The sequence below is a fragment of the Pinus tabuliformis genome, chromosome 3_2 (genome assembly GCF_031772625.1).
Source record: "Pinus tabuliformis cultivar Carrire ecotype Pingquan chromosome 3_2, CPIR1, whole genome shotgun sequence".
In the NCBI taxonomy this organism is placed as follows: domain Eukaryota; kingdom Viridiplantae; phylum Streptophyta; class Pinopsida; order Pinales; family Pinaceae; genus Pinus; species Pinus tabuliformis.
Window position 1 is genome coordinate 222,174,182 of NC_142302.1, and position 27,605 is coordinate 222,201,786.

Below are 27,605 nucleotides of genomic sequence, written 5' to 3' on the forward strand. Positions count from 1 at the left end.
CAGAAGTTTCCGCTGCGCCATTCTAATAATATTCTCTGCTTCGACTTCACCCTTGGTGAATTTGAAGAGGGATGAGGAATCCATTGAGCCTTTTGTCCTTTCCCAACTGTGTTTTGTGATTTCTCTTTCACTCTTGCTTGGGCTTTGTCTTCACCTCACCTCTGATACCATGTTAATTTTAGGTATGTTCTATGCTTAGAGCAATTTATTTCAGTTTTATAGTTAGCTCAATATCTTTTCCAGATTAGTAATCACATCAACATTAAAGTAAATTGCATATAGAACATAAACATAGATCATAGAAGACAAGCCAAGACAAGAGGACACAAGATGTGGCGCTAGCCAGGGACAAACCCCAATGTGGGGAACCCTTGATCAATTCTTCTTATATGTTCTTCAATAGTTCAGCAGAGAGAGAGAGAGATAGTACATTTACAACAGAAGTCAACACTTTGACTTATCTAAATAAGAGCATAGATCATCTCTAAGAAGATGATACATGAGATAGCTGAACTCAGTTGAAGACAAGCCTGCTTCAACTAATTCTTCAGAGTTGACTCTTTCACCTATCATTGTGCTGCACCTCGTCATCATGTTGCACCTCACCGTTCTGCACCCATCATCACTATGCTGGACCTCAAAACCATGCTGCACACATGATACTGCGGTACCTTACGTTGCCACTGCCATCCCATGTGCCATTGTTGCACCATGCTGCCACAACGGTCCCATGTGCCATAGCTGCACCATGCTAGCCACTGCTGTCTCATGTGGCACACTGTTGTCCCACTGTTTCATTGCCATACAATGTCATCGCTGTCCCAGTTGTATCATTGCTGCACAATGTCATTGCTGTCCCAATTGTATCAATGCTGCACAATGTCATTTCTGTCCCAATTGTATCATTGTTGTCCCAACTGTATCATGCCATCATACTACTAGCGTTGCTGTCCCATTGTTAGTGACATTGCTACTCCTATGTGGCAGTATCCAACACCTAAGAAACCCCTCCACATGGTTGCTAATAGATTCTCCAAGTGTGTAATACACCAATGAATAATCACTGTAGATGCTGCCACTGGTTAGGGCATCTAACCACCAAGTCTGACCCTCCACTTTGGCTACTACAGGCTGCAAACAAATTCCATCCAAATTGATCCAAAATCATGGACCTAGCACAAGTCATTAATGGAGATACCTCTGTACTGCTGTTCATGGGCAGAGTTCTGGCCACTGGTTAGGGCATCCTCCTGTAACTTGCAGCAGCCCAACGATCATGCCAAAACCCACCTTGAATTATGCGGCCTCCTAGCCCAGCTCCTCGACCCTCTTAACAGCAGCTCTGTCACCCTAAAAATGACCTTGAAACAATCCTTCTACATGCTGTTCCAGCCTCCATATGCTGCGGCTAGGGCATGTCATAACCCTCCTTGACTGCTGCTAGGTAGCTGCATCTAGGGCTGGTTATAACCCTCCTCCTTGGCTGCGTCCTCTAGGTTATAGGGTTGTGGTAGGACTGCGCGAGGGCTTGTTTAGGACAACGTTAGGGCTTGTTTAGGACAACATTAGGGCTGCTTAAGGCCTCCTCCATAGCTACGTTAAACTTCTTCCATGAGCTCCTTTAGGTCAACCTAGATCCCTTCCATAGCTTCATTGGACTGTCTTCTTTGCTGCGGCTAGGGCAGTCTCCTTTCCTCCAACGTCTAGGGCTTCCACTCGTAGATTTATCTTCCATTAAAACCTAAGACAAGTGGAGAGAAATCAAGATAGAACTGTATGTGAAATGACTCTCAAGTCATCTCCTTTTATACTAAAACGTTGAGCACATGTTGGTGTTATTTAGTTGCTGGCCGACCTTGACGAATTGACTTATAACACAAATAAATTCATAACTCCATGAATACTTATCGAAATCGGATGATCTTTAGATCAATCCTACACCTCTCGATGAGAGGGATCCAAGAAAAATATCAGCTGCCATAAATAAGATGACCCACATGGAGTTTGGCCCTAGTTGCCAATTTTAACATTAAGAAACTCCAAAATTTCGTCCAAGAGAGATTGCAAAAATCGCAAGAGATACTAATCCAATCCAAGTGATGATGAGAGAAATGAATCATCCTTTCATCTATTTATACAATCCAATAGGGGATTCATATGGCCTAACTTAACTAATTTAGCCCCAAATAATAAAATAATGTACAATAATGATTTGCCTTGGAGATAAGCCCACCAAGATAGCTCTAAAATAGAAAGATGAGCCTCTCAAGAGGGAAAAATAGTTAACATGATGAGTCGTTGGGATGTTGAGAAGGCCTAGTAGAGTCCAAAGTGTGCCAAGTTGAGAGAATAGGCTCCAAACAAAGTGAAAAAGGGGTTGGCCCCTTTATATCCAAGCAAGTCACATGGGGTGTTCCCAAGTGGGTGTGGGGGCACAATGTCATCCTCAGGGGTCTCTAAGTGGATCAACAATGCCTCTAAACTATCTGTAAGGGCTAGAATGATGGCATAAGCCCTCCCTTTGTTTCCCATGGTGAGAAACATCCTCATCCGGGCCCTGGAACGTCTGCCAAGTGTATGGTACAACTGTGAAGCTGATTGGGCGTGGTGATCCAGGTGCTGGGGTTCCATGAAGTGCTCTCTTCTATGGTGGAGGCCCATGTTTCTCAACTCTCACCCTACAAGTGTCAATCTGACCCTTTGGAGGGCTTGGACCCCGTCTAGCGAGACCAATCCCCAAATGGAGACTCACCTGCAATCCTGCATAAGATCTAATGCGCCCCCACGCCTTCCAGTACAACAAATCATTAAAGTAATCAAGTAAAACAGCTTACAAATCACAAAATCAAGTGGACAATTCATAGTGGCATGCCCTTCCATAGTGCGCTTTGGCATGTGCAGGTGTCTCCAAGCTCAATAAAAGGGTTAACCAAGGACTTTATTAGGTGGTTTCAGCCCTTAAAGGGGGTTACATGTCCTTGGTTCATCCATCAAGTGGTAGGTAGCATGCGATATAGTGATGGAATGGAGTGGTGCAAGGACGGGAAGCTTTAGGCAACATGCCATGGTACAAGGGTAGTTAAAATAAGGGAAGCCCACACTTGGGTATATGAATGTAGGAGGGAGCAATCGAGGTACATGAGTTACCCCGACCGTTGTTTTTCCACCCTTCTTCATATGCCTTTTCCCTTTGATTGATTTTTCTTCACAACTGCTCAAGGCTCCAGGGGATGAGAATATGATGTGTAGGGTATAATAGTGGATACCCTCTTAAGATGGGGTAGTGCATTGCCCACCAGGGGTTGGGCCAATCATGGGTTCCTTAATGATAGAGGGGGCTCATATAGGGCCTGTTACCACTCAAACCAACAGGGTACCTAAAGGGGTTCCTAAGACGACAATTGCTAGGTTAAGGGCAATGGTGGAAGCTTAGCCCACTGTCACCATAGTTAAGTGTCCTTGCTCTTTACAAAAGTTCACTAATGGGAGCAGTCCTGGTAGTGTAGGGATCACTTGTAAAGTATATATCAATGGATAGGTGAGAAGTAACCTTGAAAACTCTTTCCCAAGGATGGAGTGAAGAATGGAACTTTCTTGCTCTTTAAGCAAGTGACTTGATCCACCAGGGGCATCGGGTGAGGATTGGAGGGTTGAGAGAGAAAGGATAGGCTTATAGATGAGGTTCTCAATCCCTATAATCCTTGGGAAACTTGGATTCCCATATGGTCCTTGACAAATAATCTTTATTGAGAAGTGGGACCACGGGGCCAAGTGGACCCAACGCAGGTTCGGGGAGGGAATGTAGCAACCAATGATGTGTTGGAATTTCTAAGTCTAACTGTTAGAAACCCTTCATGTACTTTCTGATTTATTTCTGCCTACTTGTTCTGGTTACTTAACAAGTTATTTACCATGTAAATACTGCAAATAAATACAAGTACACGCTCAACACATTATAGATCATCAACTGAAGGAAACAAAACAAGCACAGAAGTGACACTATTGTTTTTGGACTAATGTCTGCGGAAAAACCCAATGCGGGAAAACCGGTGCAGCTATCTGAGGGTTTTAATTATTAAGTAGTTTCAGAATACAATCTGGCTGCCAAAACGGGCTCACCCAACAGAGAAAAATCTCGACAATAGTACCTCTCCTTTGGAGACAGATGCTTTGGCTGAAACCCGGGATAAACACTCTGACAACTCCTTAGCTTCAATTTGCCCCGCGAAAACCCTAGTGTCAGCCTCTAGGGACTGCGTCAGCCATTTTTGGCCCAACATTTGCCCTTTGGCTTGGCCTGCGTCAGCCTCTGGAGGCACTGCGTCAGCCATTAGAGCCTTTGCGTCACCCACGCTGGCTCTGTGAGGAACTGCGCAGCTCCTGGCTGGCTTTGCGTGAGCCCTGGCTGGCTCTGCGTGAACTTCTGGCTGGCTTTGCGTCCCTCTCTCTTGGCTACTGCACTGATCCTCCCGGTACTAGCTCTGCCTCTCTGCTTCTGTGTTCATTGCTCCTTAGCTACAACTCTAATCACTCTCTCAACTTCCTCAGCCAACCTTGCCCCAGAAAGTCGAAATCTTGATCAACTCGGTGTGTTCTCCAAGTGACCCTCAAGCCTCCTCCTATACTTTTCTCGTTGACAAATCAACGGTCGAGATTAAGTCCCTAATCAACAGCTAAAATTAGATCTGGCTTGATCCATGACTTTTGGACCATTCTAATATTAATTCACATTAATATTTTATTTTCCCTAAGTTTAGACTTAGGGACTCCATTAAAAATATTAATTATTTTAATATTTCCCAGTCTGTTTAGAATCTGCCCAAACCCTTTTTAGGTATTGGAGATCTCATGTGCCTTAGCCTCTCCACCAATTTTCGTGGCTAGAGCACATCCGATGCTACCCCAAAACAACACTCCCTCTTAGCAAGGACTGTGCTCTAGTAATACTCTTCACTGAGTATCACCCTGATCATCCGGCATTGGTCCCTATGCTGATGTTAGGCCTGTTGCCCATCATCTGCACTGCTGCATCTCGTACTGCTACCCATGGCCCTGCCACTGCCACTGCTACGTCCGTACAACTCCCTCTCATCCTGTTGCCCATAGTACTACCACTGCTAACTGCTGCACTGCAACTCAGTTACTGAGAAGTAAGTCACTGATCTCCCAACTCTGACATCTCTGTCCGGCTAGAGACACCCACGATTCTAAAACTCCCTCTGTCGCTGACAAATGCTCCCTTTCTGACCTCTATGCCACTGCAACTACTCCATGCATCTCGCATCGTTGCACACTCTCTGTGCCATCCTGCATTGATGCAACACTCCCATGCTTCTCACACTGTTGCCTCATGCTGTTCTGGGAATCCTGCACTATAGCTCCCTTTGTCGCTCTAGTCGCATCTGTCTCTACTGACATCCGCCAATGCTACTACTCTTCATCGGGGCTCCCGTAGCAAGGTATAATCCAAGAGGCTGGGTACCTCGAGGATCCTGCCCCTCATTGCGTATAGCTCGATGTCTCCCCACGTTTGCTCAAGTGGCGTGTGAGCACTCATGGCGCAATCATCATCTGTCTCCACTTCCTTCTCTGCTCTTGCTGGCGCAACCTTGGTCTCGGAGGCCTCTCCCTTGCTCTTCTTCCTCAGGCATTGGGTCACATAATGACCTAGCTCCTCACAATGGAAGCATTTGACCTTGGAGAGGTCCTTCTTCCGCTTTTCCTGCTTTCCCTCAGATGTTAGGGCAACATCCACCTCCTCCTCCTTCTTGATTCTGATCCACTTGTCGCTGCTTCCTGTCTTGGTCAACCTCCTGATCTCTTCTTGGCGAAGAGCCACCCATAGTTCCTCCCATTTGGGAAGGGTCGCCCTACCCAGTATGCTCTGGACAAACACCTCCCAGTCTTCTGAGACTGCATTCAGGGCTATTCTCACCATCAATTTTGGATTCGGCGTGGCCCCTATGGAAGTCAGCTGATCCTGGATCTCCTTCAATCGACCGAGGAAGGTGTCGATCTGTTTTCCCTTCTGCATCTGGTATGACTGCAACTGATTTTCTAGGAGCATCTTCCTCTGCACGGAAGTATGCTGATACAACTTTGTCAGGGCCTCCCACATCTCCTGTGCCGTGTTCTTCTTGGCAATATGTGGTACTATATGGTCCTTGACCCCGTCAAGGATGATACTCTTATCCCTCGTCACTGCATCCTCGTACTTGTCGTTATCAGCTGGGTCAACTGGGACCACTATCGTCTTCAAGGCGAAGTGCTTGACACGATTTCTGTCAAGGACGGATAAGATTCTGGCCTTCTAGACTACGAAGTTTGAGGCTCTGTCCAGTATGTCCTGGTCTCTTACTCCGTGTATTGCCATTTCGCTGCTCCTCTACTTCCCTCCTGGAAATTCTTGGTGTGACTCTATTTGAGCCTCGATTTCCCTCCTGGAAACCCTTTTGCCTATGTCGAGATGCCCCCACTCCGATCGCTAGTGCAGCTACACCACAGATCCGGATTTCTTGGCTAGAAATCCTTGGCAGCAACTCCTCCTTGGTCTTGCCCTGTTAGGTACTGTTCTGACTACAGTACCCCACCAGCTCCACTGTGCAACTCACATGTTATCACTTAAGAAATGATTTCTAAATTCGGAGCATCAGTTCCATTCCAAAGGATTGGTGTTAGCCTTGGTCTAGTCTTTCCATGGTTGCTTTAGTGTCTAAGATCTAGAGAAGAGTCTTGTTGGTATGGTCAAATAGGGTCAACACTCTGTTCTTGCCCATCACTGGTCCCACATCACACATTATTTCCATGTGTCAAGCTTGTGTCAAGGTTTACATTTTATATTTTACATTTGTTCCTAAGTCATAATGTTAGATGGTGGTTAAGTCGCTTTTATGGTTTTTAGAGTTTAAGTCATAGGGTTAGAGTCTCATTTCCATCATCAAATAAAGCTCAACAACCTTGTTTTTACACTTTATGGATCTCATATCATGTTTTGAAAGTCACGTGCTTAGCCATTTTGAAATTTTTTTGAAACTTGCTACGAATCCACGTTTTCATAGTGCAGACAGTGTAAAAAACTAGTTTTGCGCTACGAAATCACTGAACTAGGAGTTTTCGTAGCGTGCTACGAAACCCCTGAAGCAGCCTGTTTCAGCAGAAAAATTATTTTTACTAGTCAACTTCCAGAAGGTTTCCTGAGCAGCTGAAAACTCAATTTTGAAAACTGAAAGAGGCTTTTCTTCCTAACATATTGAACTACAAAAACCTCTTTCAGTTTCTTCAAATTCGTTCTGAGGTGGGAGAAATTTATGGTTAAACTTGCGCTACGAAACTACTGTAGGTGCAATTTTGTCTTCTGGTTTTAGCAGTCTTTTTCAAGATCAGTTTCTGGTTACAAGAAAACTTATTTTGGAATTCTGAGGGAGGTTTCTCTTCATCAACTCTCCAGATACAATAACCTATCTCACTTTCTTCATAAGTGTTTTTAGTTGGGAGATACTAAGCTTTCATTGAGACCTTAATTTTAGAAAACGGATTTTTCCTGTTTTACACGTGTTTTTCAAGGACAGATTCTGGACAACTGGAGAAGTGTTTTAAAAAACCAAGAGAGGTTTTTGTTCTAGACATCATGGACTACAAAAACCTCCTTCAGTTTCGAAAAATGTGTCATGGATGAGGAGATAAAGGCTCTGTCCCACGTGCCAACTTTCAAGGATCCTAAACCTAAAAACAGGGAAACATGTTCCCTAATTTCTAGGGTTTGTCATTAGCAGTCAGGTGACAACGTGGGAGGCTTCATCAAATTCGACTTCATGAGGTTGCAGTTGTCAAAGAATGCATTTAATGTTTAGTTGAGGTGGTTTAGTCATAATAAGGAGTTACACTCCTAGTTGTATTAGGTCTCTAGGACTGCTAGTTAGCTGTCAAATGCATTTAAAGGTTTGTTTTATGGTTAGAATAGGTGTCACTGATGGCAAATTCGAATTCCCCTCATGATGGAGGAAGGAATCCAAGCTTGTAATGAACTCTATATATGACAAGAGATGTAATGCACTTGGGGTTGGCAATTTTCAAAGAAACAAGCACATTGTGCTATTGTATATCACTGTATGTTTTGAGGTTAATACAAAGAGCTGCTTTCACTACTCAGGAATCAGAAAGGGTTTCAATGTTTGATTTTCCTCATGGCTTCCTTCATATACTTACTTGCAATGGTATAGACACATGTTACTTAGAATTCATTTGATGCTCTAACTTCCTTCATGTGTTTGTAGGCTGTGTTCTCTATATTATATCTTTATTTTGCTTTTATGTTAAAACCCTCTATTGCCTGACTTCCATGTGAAATTGATCTTGCTGTTGTACTGAAACACACTTAGACTCCATAGCGATCTTGCTGTTGTACTGAAACACACTTAGACTCCATAGCCCAATGGAAGTTTGTTAATTGGTATTACAACCATTTATACATTGTTGTTCGAATTTTCCATAGAGTTAGCCATCTAATCTTCAAAGTAAAATCTTTAATCCAGTGAGAGAGCCCTCTCAAGTTGAGGAGGCTAAGCCTCAGCCTAAAGTTGGTTTGAAAGAGTTGCACAAGGTCTACCTGATCGGCAGCCTATCAGGGGCTGATTTTGTGATAACATCACCCACAACCTCCTAAAACGCAATAAATTGAAGGTTAGAGCTCCTAGGCTCTGCGCAATCCCGACACCGGCAAATTAGCTTCCTCAGCGAATTGCGTCAGCGCTCTTGGCCTCTACGTGGGTCTACGTGAGCTTGTCTTTGCCTCCCTCAGCTTCTGCGCTGCCTCTTCTTGGCTCAAAATTGATGATGCAGGCACTGCGTCACCCCTTCCTTGCTGCTTCTCTGCTAGGAACAACTTCTGTCACTGGGGACAACTGTTTTCTGCTGCTGCTGCTCTGCTCGGCTGATGTCCTCAGTTCTCCTGTGATCTGCAACCACGTTCTGATACGATGTCGAATTTCTAAGTCTAATTGTTAGAAACGCTTCATGTACTTTCTGATTTATTTCTGCCTACATGTTCTGATTAACTAACAAGTTATTTACCATGTAAATACTGAAAATAAATACAAGTACATGCTCAACACATTACAGATCATCCACTGAAGGAAACAAAACAAGCACACAAGTGACACCGTTGTTTTTGGTCTAATGTCCTCGGAAAAACCCAATGTGGGAAACCGGTGCAGCTATCTGAGGGTTTTAATTATTAAGAAGTTTCAGAATACAATGTGGGTGCCAAAACGAGTTCACCCAACAGAGAAAAATCTCGGCAGTAGTACCTCTCCTTCGAAGACAGATGCTTTGGCTGAAACCCCGGATAAACACTCCGGCAGCTCCTCAGCTTCAATCTGCCCCACGAAAACCCCAACGTCAGCCTCTAGGGATTGCGTCAGCCTCTAGAGGCACTGCGTCAACCGTTAGAGCCTCTGCGTCACCTATGCTGGCTCTTTGAGGCACTGCGCAACTCCTGGCTGGCTCTGCGTGAGCCTCTCGCTGGTTCTGCGTGAACCTCCAGTTGGCTCTCTCCCGGCTACTGCGTTGATCCTCTTGGTACTATCTCTGCCTCTCTGCTTTTGTGGTCACCGCTTCTCAGCTGCAACTCTGATCACTCTCTCAACTTCCTCAGCAAACCCTGCCCCAGAAAGTCGAAATCTTGATCAACTCGGTGTGTTCTCCAAGTCACCTTCAAGCTTCCTCTTATGCTTTTCTCGTTGACAAATCAACGACCGAGATTAAGTCCCTAATCAATGGCTAAGATTAGATCTGGCTTGATCCATGACTTTTGGACCATTCTAACACAACTTTATATTAATTCACATTCATATTGTATTTTCCTTAAGTTTAGACTTAGGGACTCCATTAAAAGTATTAATTATTTTAATATTTCCCAAATTGTTGAGAATCTGCCCAAACCCTTTCTGGGTATTGGAGATCTCATGTGCCTTAACCTCTCCACCAATTTTCGTGGCTCGAGCACATCCAATGCTACCCCAAATCAATATGATGTTCCTATTCTGGACAAGGTGAAGGGAAAGGACCAAACAAGAATATCTACTTCAAAAGGTTGAATTGATCCTGTTGAGGTCTAGCCTTGGGGATACCTAGCCAAAATTCAATCCTAGAGCTAGGGCTTGGGATTCTCGAAGATTCCATCGTTAGAATTACCTCAAATTTGGAGGAGTGGGAGGGGACCCACCAAGGTAATAGCTTGTAGGAGATCGAAAATTTTCCTCCTGTCAGTTCCCAGGAAATTGATGCCCTAGGTGACCTAATGGGACTATACTTAGCGGAAAAGGGGAAATCGTAAAAATAGGGTTAAAATGATCATGCCTTTTAAGGTATCAATGCTTAATTCACTTGGGGATATGGATTCAAGAATGATGATGAGTAAGAACTTGGTTTCTTGATCAAGGAGGCTCAGAAAGTTAGCTTCATCCAATGTTGCGAGAATGAAAAGAAAAGTGACCTTCAAGCATTTATACTTCAAAGCAAACGATGCAAGCTTATCGAGACAAATAAACTCTAGGACATTTCATTCATATAACAATGGCCATACATTAAATTAGCTAAAACATGCTCAATTCCACATTTCGATTATGCAACAACTAGCCCTAATTTTAGTAGTATGCAACAACAAGAATAATAACATCAAAATTTAATTACAACGTTATAGAGTATATCCAACTAGTGTTTCGCTTACAAGACAAAGCTCCAAGACAAGATAAATAGCCCAAATACATACGTCAAAATTCATCCATCTCCAAAAAATATCCTCCAAGGAAAAATGCAAATTTCTCTATGATTAGAGAGATCCCAAATGAAGTGATGATACAAATGAATGTATCTAACATCAATATATAGCCTCCTAAGGAGTTCGAATTAGCCTATGGGCCTACATTAGCCCCTAATGATAAAATAATGTGCAAATACAACCCCTATTGGTGACAACCCCACCAAACTAGCTCACAAATGTAAAACTCCAAAGGCTCAATAATATCCTGAAGTGCCATATTGAGGAATAAACTCATCATAATATAATGGACAAGGCGATGGCCCCTTGTTCTCCAAGTAGTAGACCTGTGGTGCTCCCAGTGGGTCTGAGGGCACATAAATGACCCCATGGGTCTCCATATGAATCGGAGATGCCTATAGATCCTCTGCAAGGGTCCAAGTGGTGGAATGAATGCTGCCATGACATCGTACAAGTCTTGGGACACCTGCCAAGAGTGTGGGGCTCCTGTGGGGGCCTGTTGGGCATAATGTACCAAGCATATCACCATCATCCCAAAAGTGGATCGCTAGTAGTCTCTGAGCATCCATGAAGATCCGTGGAGTGTTGTCTGTTGCTGTGGAGGCCCATGGCTCTCTATGCACACCCTACATGTGCCAATGTAGACCTCTGGGGGTTAGGATCCCATATAGGGAGACCAAACCCAAATGGAAACCACCTGTAATCTTGCATAAGCTCCAATGCGTCTCCAAGGCTTTCAGTACAACCAATCATTAAAATAATCAGGTAAAAGATTTTACAAATCATGGATAACAAAGTGGACAGTTCATAATGGCATGCCCTTCCGTAGTGGGCTTTGGCATGTGCTAGTGTCTCCAAGCTCCAAAGGGGTTAGCCAAGTACCTTATTAGGTGGTTTCAACCCTTAAAGGGGATAGTATGTCCAAGGTACATCCATCTAATGGGGGTGGCAAGTGACAAATAAGTGGAATGGAATAGGGAATGAGAGGGGCAATCCTGGCCACATAGTGGGGCATAGTGGTAGCTAGATAAGGGGAAGCCCACACCTGGGTATGTAATGTGTAGGAGGGAGAAATCGTGGTACATGAGGTGCCCCGACCTTGATTTTTTCACTCTTCTTTATATGCCTTTTGCCTTTTATGAATTTCTTTAATTAATTGCTCGAGGCTCAAAGGACAAGAGCATGATATGTAAGATATAACATTGATTAACACCTTTGAGGTAGGGCGGTTCATTGCCTCGTTAGGCACTGTTCTGTCTCGACAGCAACAACACCCCGCCAACGTCACTCCTTGCAAACTACCCACAGCTTCCTAAGCCCCAACAACCGAAGGACTGAGCCTCTAGGCTCTACGCAATCCCGACACTGGCTGAAATGCTCCCCAAGCCAACTGCGTCAATCCTCCTGGTCTTTGCGTGGCTCTTTGTGAGCCCTTTTTTCTGTCCTCCTCAACCTCTGTGTTGACCTTCCTCTGGCCCGAACTGATGACGCAGTCCCTCTGCGTCAACCCTTCTCCGCCACTTTCTGCTAGGAACAACTTCTGTCACTCAGGACAGCTGTTTCTGCTGCAAATGCTCTGCTTCAGCTGGTGCTTTCAGGTCTCCTGTGATCTGCAACCACGCTTCGATACCATGTTGAAATTTCTAACTATTTCCTGTTAGAAATTTTATCTGTATTCTCTGGTTTATTTCTCCTACTTGTTAATTATGAACAAGTTATTTAAACATATAAACATTGAAATAAACAATATACAATCTCAACCATCTACAGAGCAACCGCTGAAAGAAATAGCAAACACACAAGTGACACTGTAACTTTTGGACAACTCGTCCCTGGAAAAACCCAACTTGGGAAAACCAGTGCAACAATTCTGAGGGTTATTTTATTATGCAGTCTATCCTTGAGTACAATTGGGTGCCAAACTGGCTCACCCGACAGAGAAAATAATCCGACAGTAATACCTCTCTATTCGGAAGCAGATATCGAAAAAATCCGCCCCACGAAACCTTCTCCAACACAACTGAAGCACTGCGTCAACCCTCTTGGCCTCTGCGTCAACCCTCTTGGCCTCTACGTCAACCTCAAAACCCTCTGCGTTAGCCCTCTTAGGCATTGCGCAACCCCTACGACCCTCTGCGTCACTCCTGCAGCCTCTGTGTGGATGACGTAGGCCCTTCTGGCCTTTGCGCTGTCTCTGCGTGGCTCCTTCTGGCTTCTGCGTCTGCCCCTCTGCCTCTGTGCTGGTCTTCCGGCACTATCTCTGCCTCTCTGTCTCGTAGTTACTGCCCCTCGCTGCAAATTGATCACTGATTCGACTTTTCTTTGCAAACCCTGCTCTAGAAAATCGAATGACTGATCACTCTAGTGTGTTCTCCCACTGACCCTCAAGCCTCCTATTATACTTTTCTTGTTGGTCCTTCAACGACTGAGATTACATCTCTAATCAACGACTAAGATTAGGTCAACGACTAATTATTTTAATATGTCCTTAACCGGGTAGAATCTACCCAAACCATTTCTGGGTCTTGGAGATCTCACGTGCTTTAGCTTCTCCACCAATTTTCATGGCTAGAGCACATCCGATGCTACCCCAAATCAACAGAAAGGATAGGCTTATGAACGAGGTTCTCAATCCCTATAATCCTTGGGAAACTTGGATTTCCAAATGGTCCTTGACAAATAATCTTTATTGAGAAGATAAATAGCCCAAATCCATATGTCAAAATTCATCTATCTCCAAAAAATATCCTCCAAGGAAAAATGCAAAGTTCTTTATGATTAGAGAGATCCCAAGTCAAGTGATGATATAAATGAATGTATCTAACTTCAATATATAGCCTCCTAAGGAGTTCGAATTAGTCTATGGGCCTACATTAGCTCCTATTGATAAAATAATGTGCAAATAAAATCGCTATTGGTGACAACCCCACCAAACTAACTCACAAATGTAAAAATAAGCCTCACAAGGGGCCAAATAATAATATGTGCATGTTGTAGGGCCCTCCAAAGGCTCAATAATATCCTGAAGTGCCATATTGAGGAATAAATTCCTCGGAATATGATGGACAAGGGTGTGGCCCTTGTTCTCCAATTAATAGACCTGTGGTGCTCCCAGTGGGTCCGAGGGCACATAAATGACCCCATGGGTCTCCATATGAATCAGAGATGCCTGTAGATCCTCTACAAGGGTCCAAGTGGTGGAATGAATGCTGCCATGGCATCGTACAAGTCCTGGGACACTTGCCAAGAGTGTGGGGCTCCTATGGGGGCCTGCTGGGCATGATTTACTAAGCATATCACCATCATCCCAAAAGTGGATTGCTAGTAGTCTCTGAGTATCCATGAAGATCCGTGGAGTGTTGTTTGTTGCTGTGGAGGCCCATGGCTCTCTATGCACACCCCGCACGTGCCAATGTATACCTTTGGGGATTAGGATCCCATATAGGGAGACCGAACATAAATGGAAACCACCTGTAATCCTGCATAAGATCCAATGCGTCCCATAGGCTTCCGATACATTCAGTCATTAAAATAATCAAGTAAAAGAGCTTACAAATCATGGATAGCAAAGTGGACACTTCATAATGGCATGCCCTTCCATAGCGGGCTTTGGCATGTGCTAGTGTCTCCAAGCTCCAAAGGGGTTAGCCAAGTACCTTATTAGGTGGTTTCAGCCCTTAAAGGGGATAGTATATCCAAGGTACATCCCTCTAATGGGGGTGGCAAGTGGCAAATAAGCGGAATGGAATAGGGAATGAGAGGGGCCATCCTGGGTCACATAGTGGGGCATAGGGGTAGCTAGATAAGGGGTAGCCCTATGTGGACCCAAAATGGAAATGTGGACCCATGTGGGAGAAATGATGAATGGGAGTATAATGAGTGGAAAGGGAGTAATATGTGCGGGTAAAGGAGCAGGACACGTACCCAAAATCGGGGTTTCCCTTGTAGTACCACCCTAGAACTAAATGGTCAATAAAGGAGATCCCACAGGACTAAGATTGAAAGGTAACATCCAAAAGAGATCAAGGGGACAAGAGCACAAACTAAGCCCACTCTTTCCACCAAATCCCCCCATCAATCCACACCCAGAAGTATCCATGATAAGTAAACCCAATACTCAATTACCAAATGACAAGACATATATTTAGATTCGGGAGGCCCACCTTCATACATACGATCAATACAGGTGGGTGAAGGACCACATGGTTGGCTCAGGTGGCATCAAGGGGCTGCTGACTGAGGCTCGTCATGGAGAAAAATTTCTTCTGGGGATATCACCCACGAAGTGGTGGGTAACAAGGCCCATAAGAACCAGGGTGATGGCCATAGATAAGGGGTAGAACTCTGTCTTGGGTTTTTCCCACGTACTAAATTTGTATGTCTTGACCATCTTTTGCATTTTCTGGTACATTTCCTGTTGAGTGGCCAAATTATGCTTTTGTATTCTTTCTAGTTTCATCAACCTCCGAGGCATTGTTCCAGGCCGGACCCAAGGTGTGGACAAGGTGAGGGGGAGGCTAACCCTTTGTGGACTCGGTGGACAGATGTGGACCTAGATTGGAAAAATGATGAACGAGGTTATATTGAATGGAGGGGAGTGATGTATTTGGTATTGGGAATCGAGACCATTTAACCAAAATCAGGGTTTCCCATGTAATGCCATCCCTAAAGCTTATTAACCATTGAAGGAGATCCCACGAGACTAGGATACAAGGTTAACCATCAAATTGTGCAAAGGAGACAAGAGTACAAACCTAGCCCACTCTTTCCGCCGATTCCCGCCACTAATCCATGCCCACAAGTGTTCATGATAAGTAAACAAAAATACCCAACTACATAATGGAAAGCCATACCTTTGGGGTTGGAAGGCCCACCTTCAAACATACGATCATAACACGTGGGCGAGGGCCCACATGACTGGCTCAAGTGGCGGACAAAATGGCACATCGAGCTATCTAGTTGCTGCAAGGGATTGTCGGCTAAGGACCATCCAGGGAAAATTTTTGTCCTATGGATATCACCCACAAAGTGGTGGGTAACACTTTCTTTGGTTGATGATTGTAGAGTGTGTAAGCTTCCCAAGAATGGTTCAAGTGTAGAGTCCTTTGAATGGAGATAGGATCTTTGAGGCCTTCTTCTTCTTCCAAGAGTTGTGATGTGATGGATAGTCCTCGTTGATGCTCTCCTTATGCTTGGCCCTTATGTATCCTTCTTCAATGGAGTGATCTTCAAGCTGCCTTTCCTTGTTGTTGTCTCTTTAGCTCTGAAACCATGTTGAGAAATCAAGGGCAGGTAGATTAGGTGATTTCTTTTGTATTTGATAACTGTTGTGATGTTCTTTTACTTAAGTTGATGTACTTGGTATTAGCTTCTCCTTATTATTGTTTCCTTATCATCAAACAATTACCAAACTATGAAGATGAAAGAAGAAGAGGACATGAAATATAGGCTTCTAGTAAGGGCCAAAACATCTCCTCTTGAGAGGAAAACCCAAAAAAATTCTTCTCTTCTTATAGAATCTTCAAATGACAAATTCCAAGACCTAAGACGCTTGCCAAAGACCCCTCCAAGACCAAGTCAAACTTCTCCTTGATGAACTTGCTTCTCAAAAATTCAACTCAAGTCAAACTTGCCTCATAGCAGCTGCAAATTCTCCTTTGACCAAAATTTTGGACCTGCAATTTTGGACCTGCAATTTTGACTGCAATTTCAGCCTCCCTAAGCTGCAATTTTAGGGCTCCTACAATTACTACAACTTCACATGTGTGGGTAGTTTAGTGGCTGAAATGACCTTCCCTCTCCTTCGCTTGATGTGCTTCCTCTTGTTAACTCAACTTTCTTCCTTGATCTTCTTGCTCTCAAATTTTGGCTTCTCTTGACAGATCTGCCATGACGTCTAGCTGCAACAATAATGATGTCCTAGTTTCACTCGTGCGGGAGATTTTAGCCCAAAACAGTCGCTTCAAATTCGGTTTTGTCTTCTTATTCTCTTCTTCTTTGCTGGTTATTCTTGTCCTTCTTGTGCTTGTGCGAACTGCTTGGATATATCTTCAAATGAGGTCGAGTACCTCTTATATAAAGGCTTCTTGTGGAGGTTGAATAGCCTTTCATGAGGCCGACTTACCTTATGCAGGCTGAGTTGGTCTTGGAGGAGGACATTTGACTCTTTTGACTCTAAATAAATTTCTTTTACATGATACAAAGTGCCCAATGGGGTCTTTCATATATGACAATGACTCAATTGACTTCTTGACTCTATGACAAACCCTAGAAGCACTCAATGGGTGCTTGACCTACAAATAAATTGACCTTGAGCATGAAACCCGTGCTACAAAAATAATAATAATATTTTTTCTTTATTTTTACAATATACAAGAATCAAGAGTACATTTCATATTTATGAAGACCGAACCTAGTCACATACTTCAACAGAAATTTCTAGGTGGAAACCCTTCTAGGAGAAAAACCACCAAATGCTTTTAATGTATGTGTTGAGAATTACATCTATAGGAAGCCCCAACTTCCAAGGTTCTACAGCAACAACTGGAAGGAGTCTCCAACCCCCTGGTTTTATCAACTCCCTCTGAAAGGATGCCCCAACATCCTTTTTTTACTAGCTCCAATTGAAAGGATGCTCCAACAGCCTGATTTTTTCAACTCCGATTGAAAGGATGCTTCAACTAAAATGATGCTCCAAAATGATGCTCCAACACCCTGCAAGGTCCAACTTTCCCTGTCACCACCCTACCACCCTGAAGTGTGCTTAGGCTCTGACCCGAAGGAGACTCCAATCTCCGTCTTGCACCAAGCTGCCACCCTAAAGATTGAAGCTGTTCTCAGGCTCCAACTTGAAGGAGTCTTTGGTCTCCTTTGTCCACCACGTTACCACCCTTAAAATAAAACATAAAAATTGTGGGCTCCCATACCATGGACAATGACCCACTTACAATGGTATTCAAATAAACCCTTACTGCTGTCTCTGCTGATATATGCCCAATGGTGTAATATCAACAGACTTGTCAAATTGTCAAGCTGCCAGAGAACTGCTAAAGTCTTGCCTCAATATTAAAGATACAATTCAAGTACAAGCTGAACAGGAACCTGAGCTCATACGTCAGATGTTTATCAAATTAACCCTGTTGTCAAGATGCACTTTCTCTGCCAATTATGCTTCAGATAAATACTTCCTTTTAATTGAAGTCTTGTAGCTGCCCTTCTCAGTTCTTTGCTAGCTCCACTTCTGATTTCAGTCACTAAAAATTTCTATTAGAAACAAATATCAAAATTGGTCTTTGTACCTTGAATTACCCACAGAAGTGAGGTCTTCAATTTCCCTTAAGAAGGGCTCAAATCTGCTCTCAAATCAGTGGTTTAATTTGGCCCTAACTAGCCCTTATCAGTTGTCCTGATATTTGGCCACAACAGGTTTAAATTGACAGTAGAAACAATCCTAACTTCACAGGTTTTAGAATAAGTCAAATTTCTAGCCCAAATGCAACTTCAAGAATCACTGAGTTATATCACAAGTCTGATGAACATAATGCCAAAAAGGGACAGATTTATACCTTGAAATAGGTCTCAAAAGGAGAGCGAATTTGTCCTCTGCAACTGTCACATAAGAGGGCTGAATTTGGCCTCAGCAATTTGTCTCTGAATATACCTCAGATAGCTCAGGGTCTGCCTCAATAAAATCACTTCAGGACCAGTGAAATTGTCCTCAGAGGGAGTCTCAGAATAGGCCGAAACCAGACTTCAGAAATGGTCAAAGATGATCCTTTAAAAGGACCTCGGAAGGGCTGATGAACTTTGCCTTAGGAAGGCCAAAACTGGCCTCAGAAACAGGTTCTGCCACGAATATAGCTCAGAAGGGTGTGAAAATAGGCCCCAGGAAGGCTGAAACAGGCCTCATAAATATGTCTGTTCTGCCACCAAAAATAGCCTTAGAAGGGCGAGGAAGTATGCCACAGAGGTCTGTCAAACAGGGCCGAAAATCTCAGCCCTAGTCCAGCGAATTCACATAAAGATATACAACGTTTAAGCCCAGAAGAAACTTCAGGAACTCCGCCTTCTACTCAAGACATTCGTGACTGCCCTGGCCTCAGAATTTCAGAGTGATTTTAGTTAGGTAATGCGTGAGAGATTGATGATCTTGAAGTGCAGACAAGCCCTTTATTTTTACTAGATGATGGGGCTTCTAGAGCGGGCATGACACGTTCAAAAGGCTATGGAGCCGACCTTAAACAATTCAAATTTGAATTTTCAAATTCATATTTTGCTGAGCCGGCCAGAACTCCAATATTTGAATTATCTTCATAATTAAAAATCCTGGACATGAACCTCCTTTGCAAGCCGGTTTGGGCTATAAGATATTCCTCATTTGGAGGGCTGATTGGTCAACCCAAGGTCCACACAATTTAATAATTTTTCTTGAATATTAATGCCAATATTTAACCAATCATCAAGCTGCCTTTAGCATCTCATTTTGGGGCACCTTGACCACATAATTGGGGCTCCAACTTTGATGAGGCATATCTCCTCAACTGTGAGGAGTTATGAGGAGTGCCACCTACTGTTGGAAATGGCATGACGAGGACTACACAATGATGAAGGTCTTCCTTGCAAACTCACTGGTATTTCCAAACATTTACCTCAACAGATGGTGGGCTTCTTCTGGCTGCTGCTTGGGTTGACATCAATGACAACCAAATTCCAACACTTTCTGTACTCAATTTCTTCTAATTAAGATAGAATTGTGAAGCATATTTCAAAAGAAAACGTCAGCCCATGTGATTCAGTGTGGTGGTGTTTTAATTATTTTTTCAATTGACTCAACAGCTGTTTAGGAGTATTTGTTAAATGAAAAGTGTCTGCATGTTGCAGATGTTTCAAAGGTGAAAATCCTATATATTTCCAGATTGAAATCTGTTTGTGGTTATTTTGCTAGTTTAGGTTATAATAACTGTACAAATCCTGTTTTTTCTTTTGCACTATGCTCTCTGTTCTCAATTTCTTCTAATTATATAGAATTATGAAGCATATTTCAAAAGAAAAAGTCACCCATTGTGATTCGGTGTGGTGGTGTTATAATTATTTTTTCAATTGACTCAACAGCTGTATAGGAGTATTTGTTAAATGAAAAGTGTCTGTATGTTGCAGATGTTTCAAAGGTGAAAGTCCTATTAATTTCAGATTGAAATCTGTTTGTGGTTATTTTGCGAGTTTAAGGTAATGATAACTATACCTATGTAAGAGCACAATGATGAGTCCTGTATTTTAAATTTCCAGGTAGAAGCGGATCATCCTTTTCAGGTACTACGGAGCCTCCATTTCCTGTAACATATTACACTCTCACCAACCGGGCACTGCAAGATAATGGATACCCTGTTGAAGTTGCTGGTAGTCATGACAGTAAACCAAGTTTATTTTCACTCCTGCAGTACTATACCTAGATGCTTTTTGCCATTGCTTCTTATTAATTTATTGGATGTAGGTTTTGTTTCAACACGGCATGCTCTTCCAGGATCTATTTCTAACAAGATGTTAGCGCTTGATTGTGAAATGGTATGTGGGAAAATCACCAAGTTAAACAATGTATGGTGTCAGCTTCAATCTTGATTAACTGCAGTTGAGAACATGTCTGAAGGAACGGCCTAATTCAGTAGTTGAAGCTTCATGTTGTTTAACATTAAAGGCATTCAAGGGGCGGAATGTATAGTCCTAGTTTCAATCTTGATTAACTGCAGTCGAGAGCATGTCCTGAAGAAACTGATTTATCTAGTAGTTAAAACTTCATGTAGTTTAACATTAAAGGCATTCAAGGGGTAGGAAAAGAACTTGCAAAAGGATTTCTAGGTAACCAGTTACAATACATAAATCATCTGAATATTTACCCCATTTGGCTTGTATGGAAGTTATAATTTGATTATCATAACCTATGTAGAAACAGATAAGATTCTGTTTTCTAAGTGGGTGACCAGTAGATTACTGCCTTTCCTGTACAGATGTACCCCCTTTTCATTGCAGTGAAAATTATTTCACTTCTAAGTTCTTCTATAGGATTTGTATTTGACAACCTCCAGTTTTGGTTTCGTTGATTGTTTGTTTTGCATGTCAGGAAATGGTTTAGAAACTAGCTAGTCTGTATTCTGGAAACTGTTTAATTTCTGTTATTTGTTAGTTAGATGTGTGCCGTAGGAGGGTGGATTTTATGTTAAGCTGGAACTTACAAGTTATCGGCTTGTACCTTAATCAGTAAAGAAGGAATTTGAAAAAGAGCAGATATTTTTCTGGAGAACTTTATGCCATTAGTTATCAATTTACCAGGATAAAACCTTTTGAGTTCATTTTACTCTATTGGCCATTGCTTATGCAGTTTGGTAATGCTAATTTGATTGGCAGTGTTATACATCAGAAGGCCTGGAGCTCACGAGGGTGACATTGGTGGACAAGGAAGGAAAGGTGTGTGATTTCAGATCAGTTTGAGATGGGAAGTGACCAAGTTTTGTTATCGAATAGCCTTTGCAGCCTATTCATCTGTAATATGAAGCCATGAGAACAATCTAAATTCTAATAATGCAGTTCTACCAGTTTTGGGGCGAAAAGGAATGACAATAGGCTGATTAATAAAAAAATATAATGACAGCTCTTGGAAAGATGTTAAACAAGATTGGTAAATGTTATTCTCAAGTATATTTATGCATAAGAGCTCTCAGTTAATTTTTTAGGATCTTGAGGGTGCCTTTCAGCTATGATGTTAAAGAAGTTTATATGATTTGCATTTGCATTGTGTGGTGTATAGCTGCTATTGATCTGTTTCCAAGCATATGACAGCATTTGCTGTTGGTATAATGAAGGATGGGTGCTCTAAATATTAATTTAGTGTTACTAGGTTGCTTTATCATCAGGCAGGTCTAGTGACAGTCTAGACTGTAACAAACTCTGGACCTTGTGGAAGTTGCTTAGATCATACTCTTTCCATTACTGTTCATTAAATTGATTAGGACATATTATTTATGTGCAGTTCTAGGAACTGCAGTCGTGTTTGATATGACAATAGTAACTTTTAGGATGGAACTATAGCAGAAATTCATTAGGTAGAGTTTAATTAGCATTGTGGAATGTTAATACACAGATACCAATTTTAGGTTCAGGCTAAATCAAATTTTGCAGTCATTGATACCCTGTCAATTTTGGTTCAAGGTAAATCAAATTTGGAAGCTCAATTTTTGTATCATAGGAGGTTGCAGTCAAACTAATAAATGTAGCAATGGATATTTTCCTTGACATTAATTTAAGCCAGATAATTTGGACACATTCTGGTCATTGTAATTAAGGATTATGAATTTATTGTAATTCTATGCATATCATTGTCCTAATGATACTCCAAAAACTGCTTGTTGAAGACTTCACAGGTTTTGAATTGTCCTATTGAAAGCTGAGTGATAAGGGCAGACTGTAGATCAGTGGTTTGAGGGGCATCATTTGCAGCGGTTTTGGAAATAAAGTACATTATTGATTAAATAAAGGGTGGTATGGTCTGTTTGACCATAATCAAATGACTCATTAGTGTAATATACGCTGGTCATAATCAAGAGTCTGAATCTTCCTAGCGGAAGAAAGCTTACCATTGTTACATGACCTATATGATCATATTTTAGGTGCTTTGGGCTCATCATTTTGGTTTAAGCCAATCTGTCAATATTAACACTGGGAGAATGTGAACTAATATATGCCTTTATCTGAACAAATAATGCTTTCACATGATCGATGGGTATACTGCAGCACTAACTTGTCTTTTTAAGCTTTTACCATTTGCTTAGAATATCATCCCAGTTGCTATTAAAAATATCATAATTCATGCCTATTTGTGCTCGCTTCAGGTTGTTCTTGACAAATTGGTCAAACCTTCAAGAGCAATTATTGACTACAATACCAGGTATGTTGTATATTATTTGAATATTCAAGGTGTTTCTTTTATAGTCTCTATTAATATTATTTTATCACAAATTATTCTATGCTTGTAATATTTTGTTTATTTGTTCTGTTTGTTTATCACATTCCCTCAATTCAATGATTATGACTTACATGTTTAGGACACATATGCTCTATTGATGTAATCATGTTCCTCCATGTGTTTACAAATTAGAGTCATCACAGCTAAAAGTAAAGAGCAATACTCTATTGTTTTGAGGAACCCTGTTGGAAATATGGTAGTCATGGTCAGTATTTTCATCATGTGAAGAAATGGAAAAATTTAAATTTTGAATTTTGCCTCCTAAAGTTTTCAAGTCGGCCTCCTTTTCTTTTAGGTCGGCTGGGCCCCAAAGAGGCACCCATTCAACCCCTTTTGAAGGCTATATATATAAAGGAGACCATCTCTCCTCATTTGTCAAATCGAATTTGTCTTGTCTATCTATGATCTAGTGAATTTTAGGAGGAGAAAAGGAGGGCCGAATTTCAGAAGAAGGGTTTTAGATTTCATTTTGTTCTTGGGTATTGGTTTGGCTATCTTGATGGTCTTTTTGATGTATTGATGAATCTCTCTCTCTCTCTCATTAGGAAGAATTTTTGGGTTTTTGCCTCGTGGGTTTTGCCGTGGCCTTAGGCCTAATTTTTGTGTCGCTTGTCTCATGGTTTCATGGCTATTTTCTATTGCTCTTTCATTGTTTAATGGTTGTGTAATGTTCCTTTTTCTGGTGTTTCTTATGACATGGTTAGGATGGACTTTCAGGGTTGGAGGCAGACAAATCATGTGAAAATTTCATTTATTATAGCAACTGGAAATTATTTTCCTAATTGTTAATTTATTTTACAATTTCTTTGCAGTTTGCTACGACAAATATTAAATAATTCACACTGTGATATTCACAAATAAAATACCGCGGAAATAATAGCACTGGAAACTGAGAAAATGTGCACACACATAAAACTTTAACACAGTTATTTTTGGACAATTGTCCTACGAAAAAACCCAACTTGGGAAAACTGGTACAACAGATGAGAGTTTTATTATTATTCTTCAACAGGAATTCTGAGTACAATAATTTAGATGCTCTGCTGACAATCTAATCTAAGGAAAAATACTGGAAAAATTATTGTGAGAATGTTCTCTCACCCCACAACCTTTGTGCAGTGCTTGCGTAGAGCCTCTAGGAATTTCAGCCTACCTATTACTGTCTCTCCCAAAACTGGAATACTTCCTCCTGAAATGCTACTGACCTCCTCTACCACTTGCTACTCACCCTCTGGCTCTATCTTCTTTGCTGAGTCTCTGTTATTGAGAAAATCAAACTGCCTGGGCAACTGAGTATTTGCACTGGTGTATTCTCCATCACATTGATCCCTTCTTATATCTTCCTATTGGGACTCCAATGACCAAGGTTAAATCTTAATTGATGGCTCAGATCGTTTCTGGATCGATCCGTGTCAGTTTCTAGAGAATTCGCTCCTTGACCTAGTTAATTCTGATTATTTAACCAATTTTCCTAAGTTTAGAGTCTAGACTTATGAAACATTAAAAAAATTGGTTAATAATCTAGTTAATTCATCTCTATTTGGAATTTCCAGAAACGATTTCTGGGTTTTGGAGATCTTATGTATTCTAGCCTCTCCTCCAAATTTTGTGGCTATAACACATGCGCTGCTACAGAAACTAACAGGTCACAGGTGTATGTTTACTTCATCAATGGACCCAGGGGTTTTCAAAGATGTTTTATGGGGTCCGGAAGATTTCACTTGCCATCTTCCATCATCAAGATTGATTCTGCACAACTCGCTTTTCATTCCATTGCATTCTGATAATTCCCATAAAATGAGTTTATTATTGTGTCTAACTCAATTAATAACACTTAAGGTGGCATTTCGAAAGAAATACTAGACAAAACACCTTAGTGTAATAGCTTGTTGGAACCAAAACGAGAAGATCTATAGGATAGGATGGTTAGTGGGGATTTTTAGTGGCTTGAGGAGGCATGGTGGCCAATTTACCATTTTCCCACATTAAAAAGATATTGTAATTGAATTAAAATGAGGGAAATGTGCTCAATGATTAAAATAATAATAAAATAGGAGTTTCTAGAGGAGGAGGATGCTATTAGAGGACATCTTGGACTTGGGCATTTGTCTTTGTTGAGAGTTGGAGGACAATGTTCTCTACTTCAGTAGCCCCAGGATGAAAACCCTCGGGTGATTCAGTAAGAGTGGGTGAGAACCCATTTCTCCCCTTGGTGAATTCATCCAGAATTCATAGGTGAGCCTAACAATTGTTTTCAGTTCATTTTTGAGGGCCAGTGCAACATTGGAACAGATTCTTGAGGCTAACTTTCCCATCTTAGCTACATATGATTGCATCAGTGTGTAAACCCCAGTTATCTATTATAAATAAAGCTAAGAATATTTTTGTTCATCCTGTTCTTGAATTGCAGTGTTCTACTTGTTTTATTTTACATGGCAATGTTCTGTTAAAATGCATGGGAAATTTTTATGTGGAGAATTTTTGATTTGAATTCCCAAACATTTTTAGTTTTGGATATTACAGTGGTATCAGAGCTGTGCCTCCTGCCAGCCTGAGGATATTTTTATTGCAGATTGATTGAGCCAAGTTCATGGGCTATTCTCTACTAAAGAGGGGCATTCCTTTGAGGTTGTTACCGGGTTGAGTTGCTTACAAGAAGTTGTCAGAACTAAACTTCATTTGCTGGAGCAAAGATAATTGCCAGAGGCCAAGATTATTGCTAAGACCAAATTTCTGCGTTGAGATCAAGCTATTTATTCAGCTTTGGGCCGAGTCCTGAATCAAGCGAGTTGGGTGAAGTTTATTGGCAAGTCAAGTGACGGGGGATCATCAATCCTTTCATTGAGATTCCACTTTGCAAATATTCAACCCTGTTGTTATGCTCTAGGATTGCATTAAATATTTTCTTCTGAACACCCTTAGCATCCTAAGTCAATGCCTTGAATTCATCGATTAGAAGCAGGGAATAAAAATATTTATTTGGGGATTGAAGCAATGAATTATTTTTATGTTATCATGAACACCACGTAGAGAAGGGTCAGTGTTGGGCATCTGCATTTATTGTATGGAGCTAATTATATTCTCTGCAGTCACTCAGAAAAATTGGTAAAATGGAGAAGCTTTGGCGATTGAAGTAGGTTATAAACTTAATTAATTCCCAGTCAATGGTATTGAGAGCTGGCTCCGTCAGACCTTTTGCCACGACAATATTTCTTTGTGAGACAAGCCGAGCATGATCGGGCTAATTCAATGGCTTTATTGTCTTAATACATAGGCTGCGACTAGCACAGTTGTTGAGTGGAAGGTGAGACAGTCGAATTCTCTAGACGCCAGTGACTGCATGTACAGCTGATTGATGGATCTATACAATTCACTGCATGTAGTGGTGGCCGAATTTATGTCCATTATTGAGGCTGCACGAGGGTGGAATGCTGTGTTGCCAAATCGACAGTGTCAGGAGATCGCACAGACTAAAATATTGAATGCACCAGTCGCACCACAGTGAAGTCCGTGCAAGAGTTGGTTGTTAGCTTGAATCGTCGCCAAGAAGGACGTAATATGTAGCTGAAAATTATGCCAGGATCGGAGGTTGCATTAGTCTCCCTTGTCGAATCCAAACTGCCGGTCACACATGGCGTGTTTCTGTTCAGCACAATCAATTTTATTAGTTAAATTGACAGAGCATCTTCTGCTGGGGTGATTCAAATTATAGTTGTTGTAACAGATCGAGAGACAGAGTGTGGGACTGGGGACTGAGGGTGCAAATGTATTGGCTCCTGTACGTGTTAAGTTGTTAACTCGGTGCACATGATAGCTGTGCATGAGGGGATCATGTTTTGTAGTGAAGAGACCTATTGTCTCCAACCCAATGGTCAGATCGTGGATAGTCTAGTCGTGGACTGGTTGATCAGTGGTAGCTTGAACCGCACTTTAGAGTAGTGCAACACAGAACGTGTGCAATCGCAACAAGCGAATAACAGTGACAACAAATGTGAACTAATCTCATACTGACAGTGCGATTAATGCTGAGTGTGTTGAAATCGCTCAGATTTTGTATTGATGTTCCAGTAATTGAGTTATAGGTCGAAGGTCAGAGAGTGAGAAAGTATGCGTGCAAAAAAGTGTGACCTGATAGCAGAGATCAATATATGCTGTGCATTGAAGCCAGTGGATTTCCCTCATATATCTGTGATATGGTGCATCTTCTCTGCAGGGCATGAGTCTGTGCACATACAGAAGAGCGATTAGACTAAAGGCTGAGTTCTGAGCTATCAAGGGTAGAGTTCATTACAGATTTCAGTGGTTGGGGTATCATCTTTGCGTGGCTACCCAGAGGAGCTGATCTACACACTGCTGGTGTTGCGACCATTTTCTGGGCTGAATGCATCTCAGAATTCAAGCTATGTAATCAAGGACTGAAAATATAGATGTGTTCTCCTGGAGGAATATTGGTATTCAAAGAGTTGCTTTGTGGAAGGAAATATCCTAGGTTCCCCTCTTCCTATTACTCTGTATGTATTCTTGTTAAGTGATTTATAAGCTTCTTGTGCTCAGATTTATGGTCCCTAATACATGTATCAGCATTGTAAATTTTCCCGAGTCCTTTATATACCAGTCAAGAATACTTTGAGACTCTCTTATGGCATGTAACAGTCACTGTATATGTATTGAATTAAATCATTAAGAAATTGACACCTACAACAACCTACATCTCTGAATCTCCAGTAGAGTTGTTGAGCAAGGTCTTCAAAGGGTAGATTGTCTTGAGTGTCAGGGCTGATCTGTTAGAATTAGCCAGTCTTATGTTAAGTTGAC

General features: G+C 41.8%; 1 protein-coding gene across 7 annotated transcripts in view; it reads left to right on the forward strand.

The window, feature by feature from the left end:
- LOC149180519 (Polynucleotidyl transferase, ribonuclease H-like superfamily protein) overlaps nt 1-27,605 on the forward strand; it is a 431,165-nt gene that overhangs the window by 69,584 nt on the left and 333,976 nt on the right. For 6 of the 7 annotated variants that reach the window (XM_089416152.1, XM_089416156.1, XM_089416155.1 and 3 more), the window contains 4 exons: nt 20,063-20,173; nt 20,268-20,338; nt 21,176-21,235; nt 22,657-22,712. In XM_089416152.1, coding sequence (XP_089272278.1) covers nt 20,063-20,173; nt 20,268-20,338; nt 21,176-21,235; nt 22,657-22,712 — 298 coding nt within the window. The remainder of the gene's footprint in view (nt 1-20,062; nt 20,174-20,267; nt 20,339-21,175; nt 21,236-22,656; nt 22,713-27,605) is intronic. The other variant, XM_089416153.1, reaches the window with a different exon arrangement.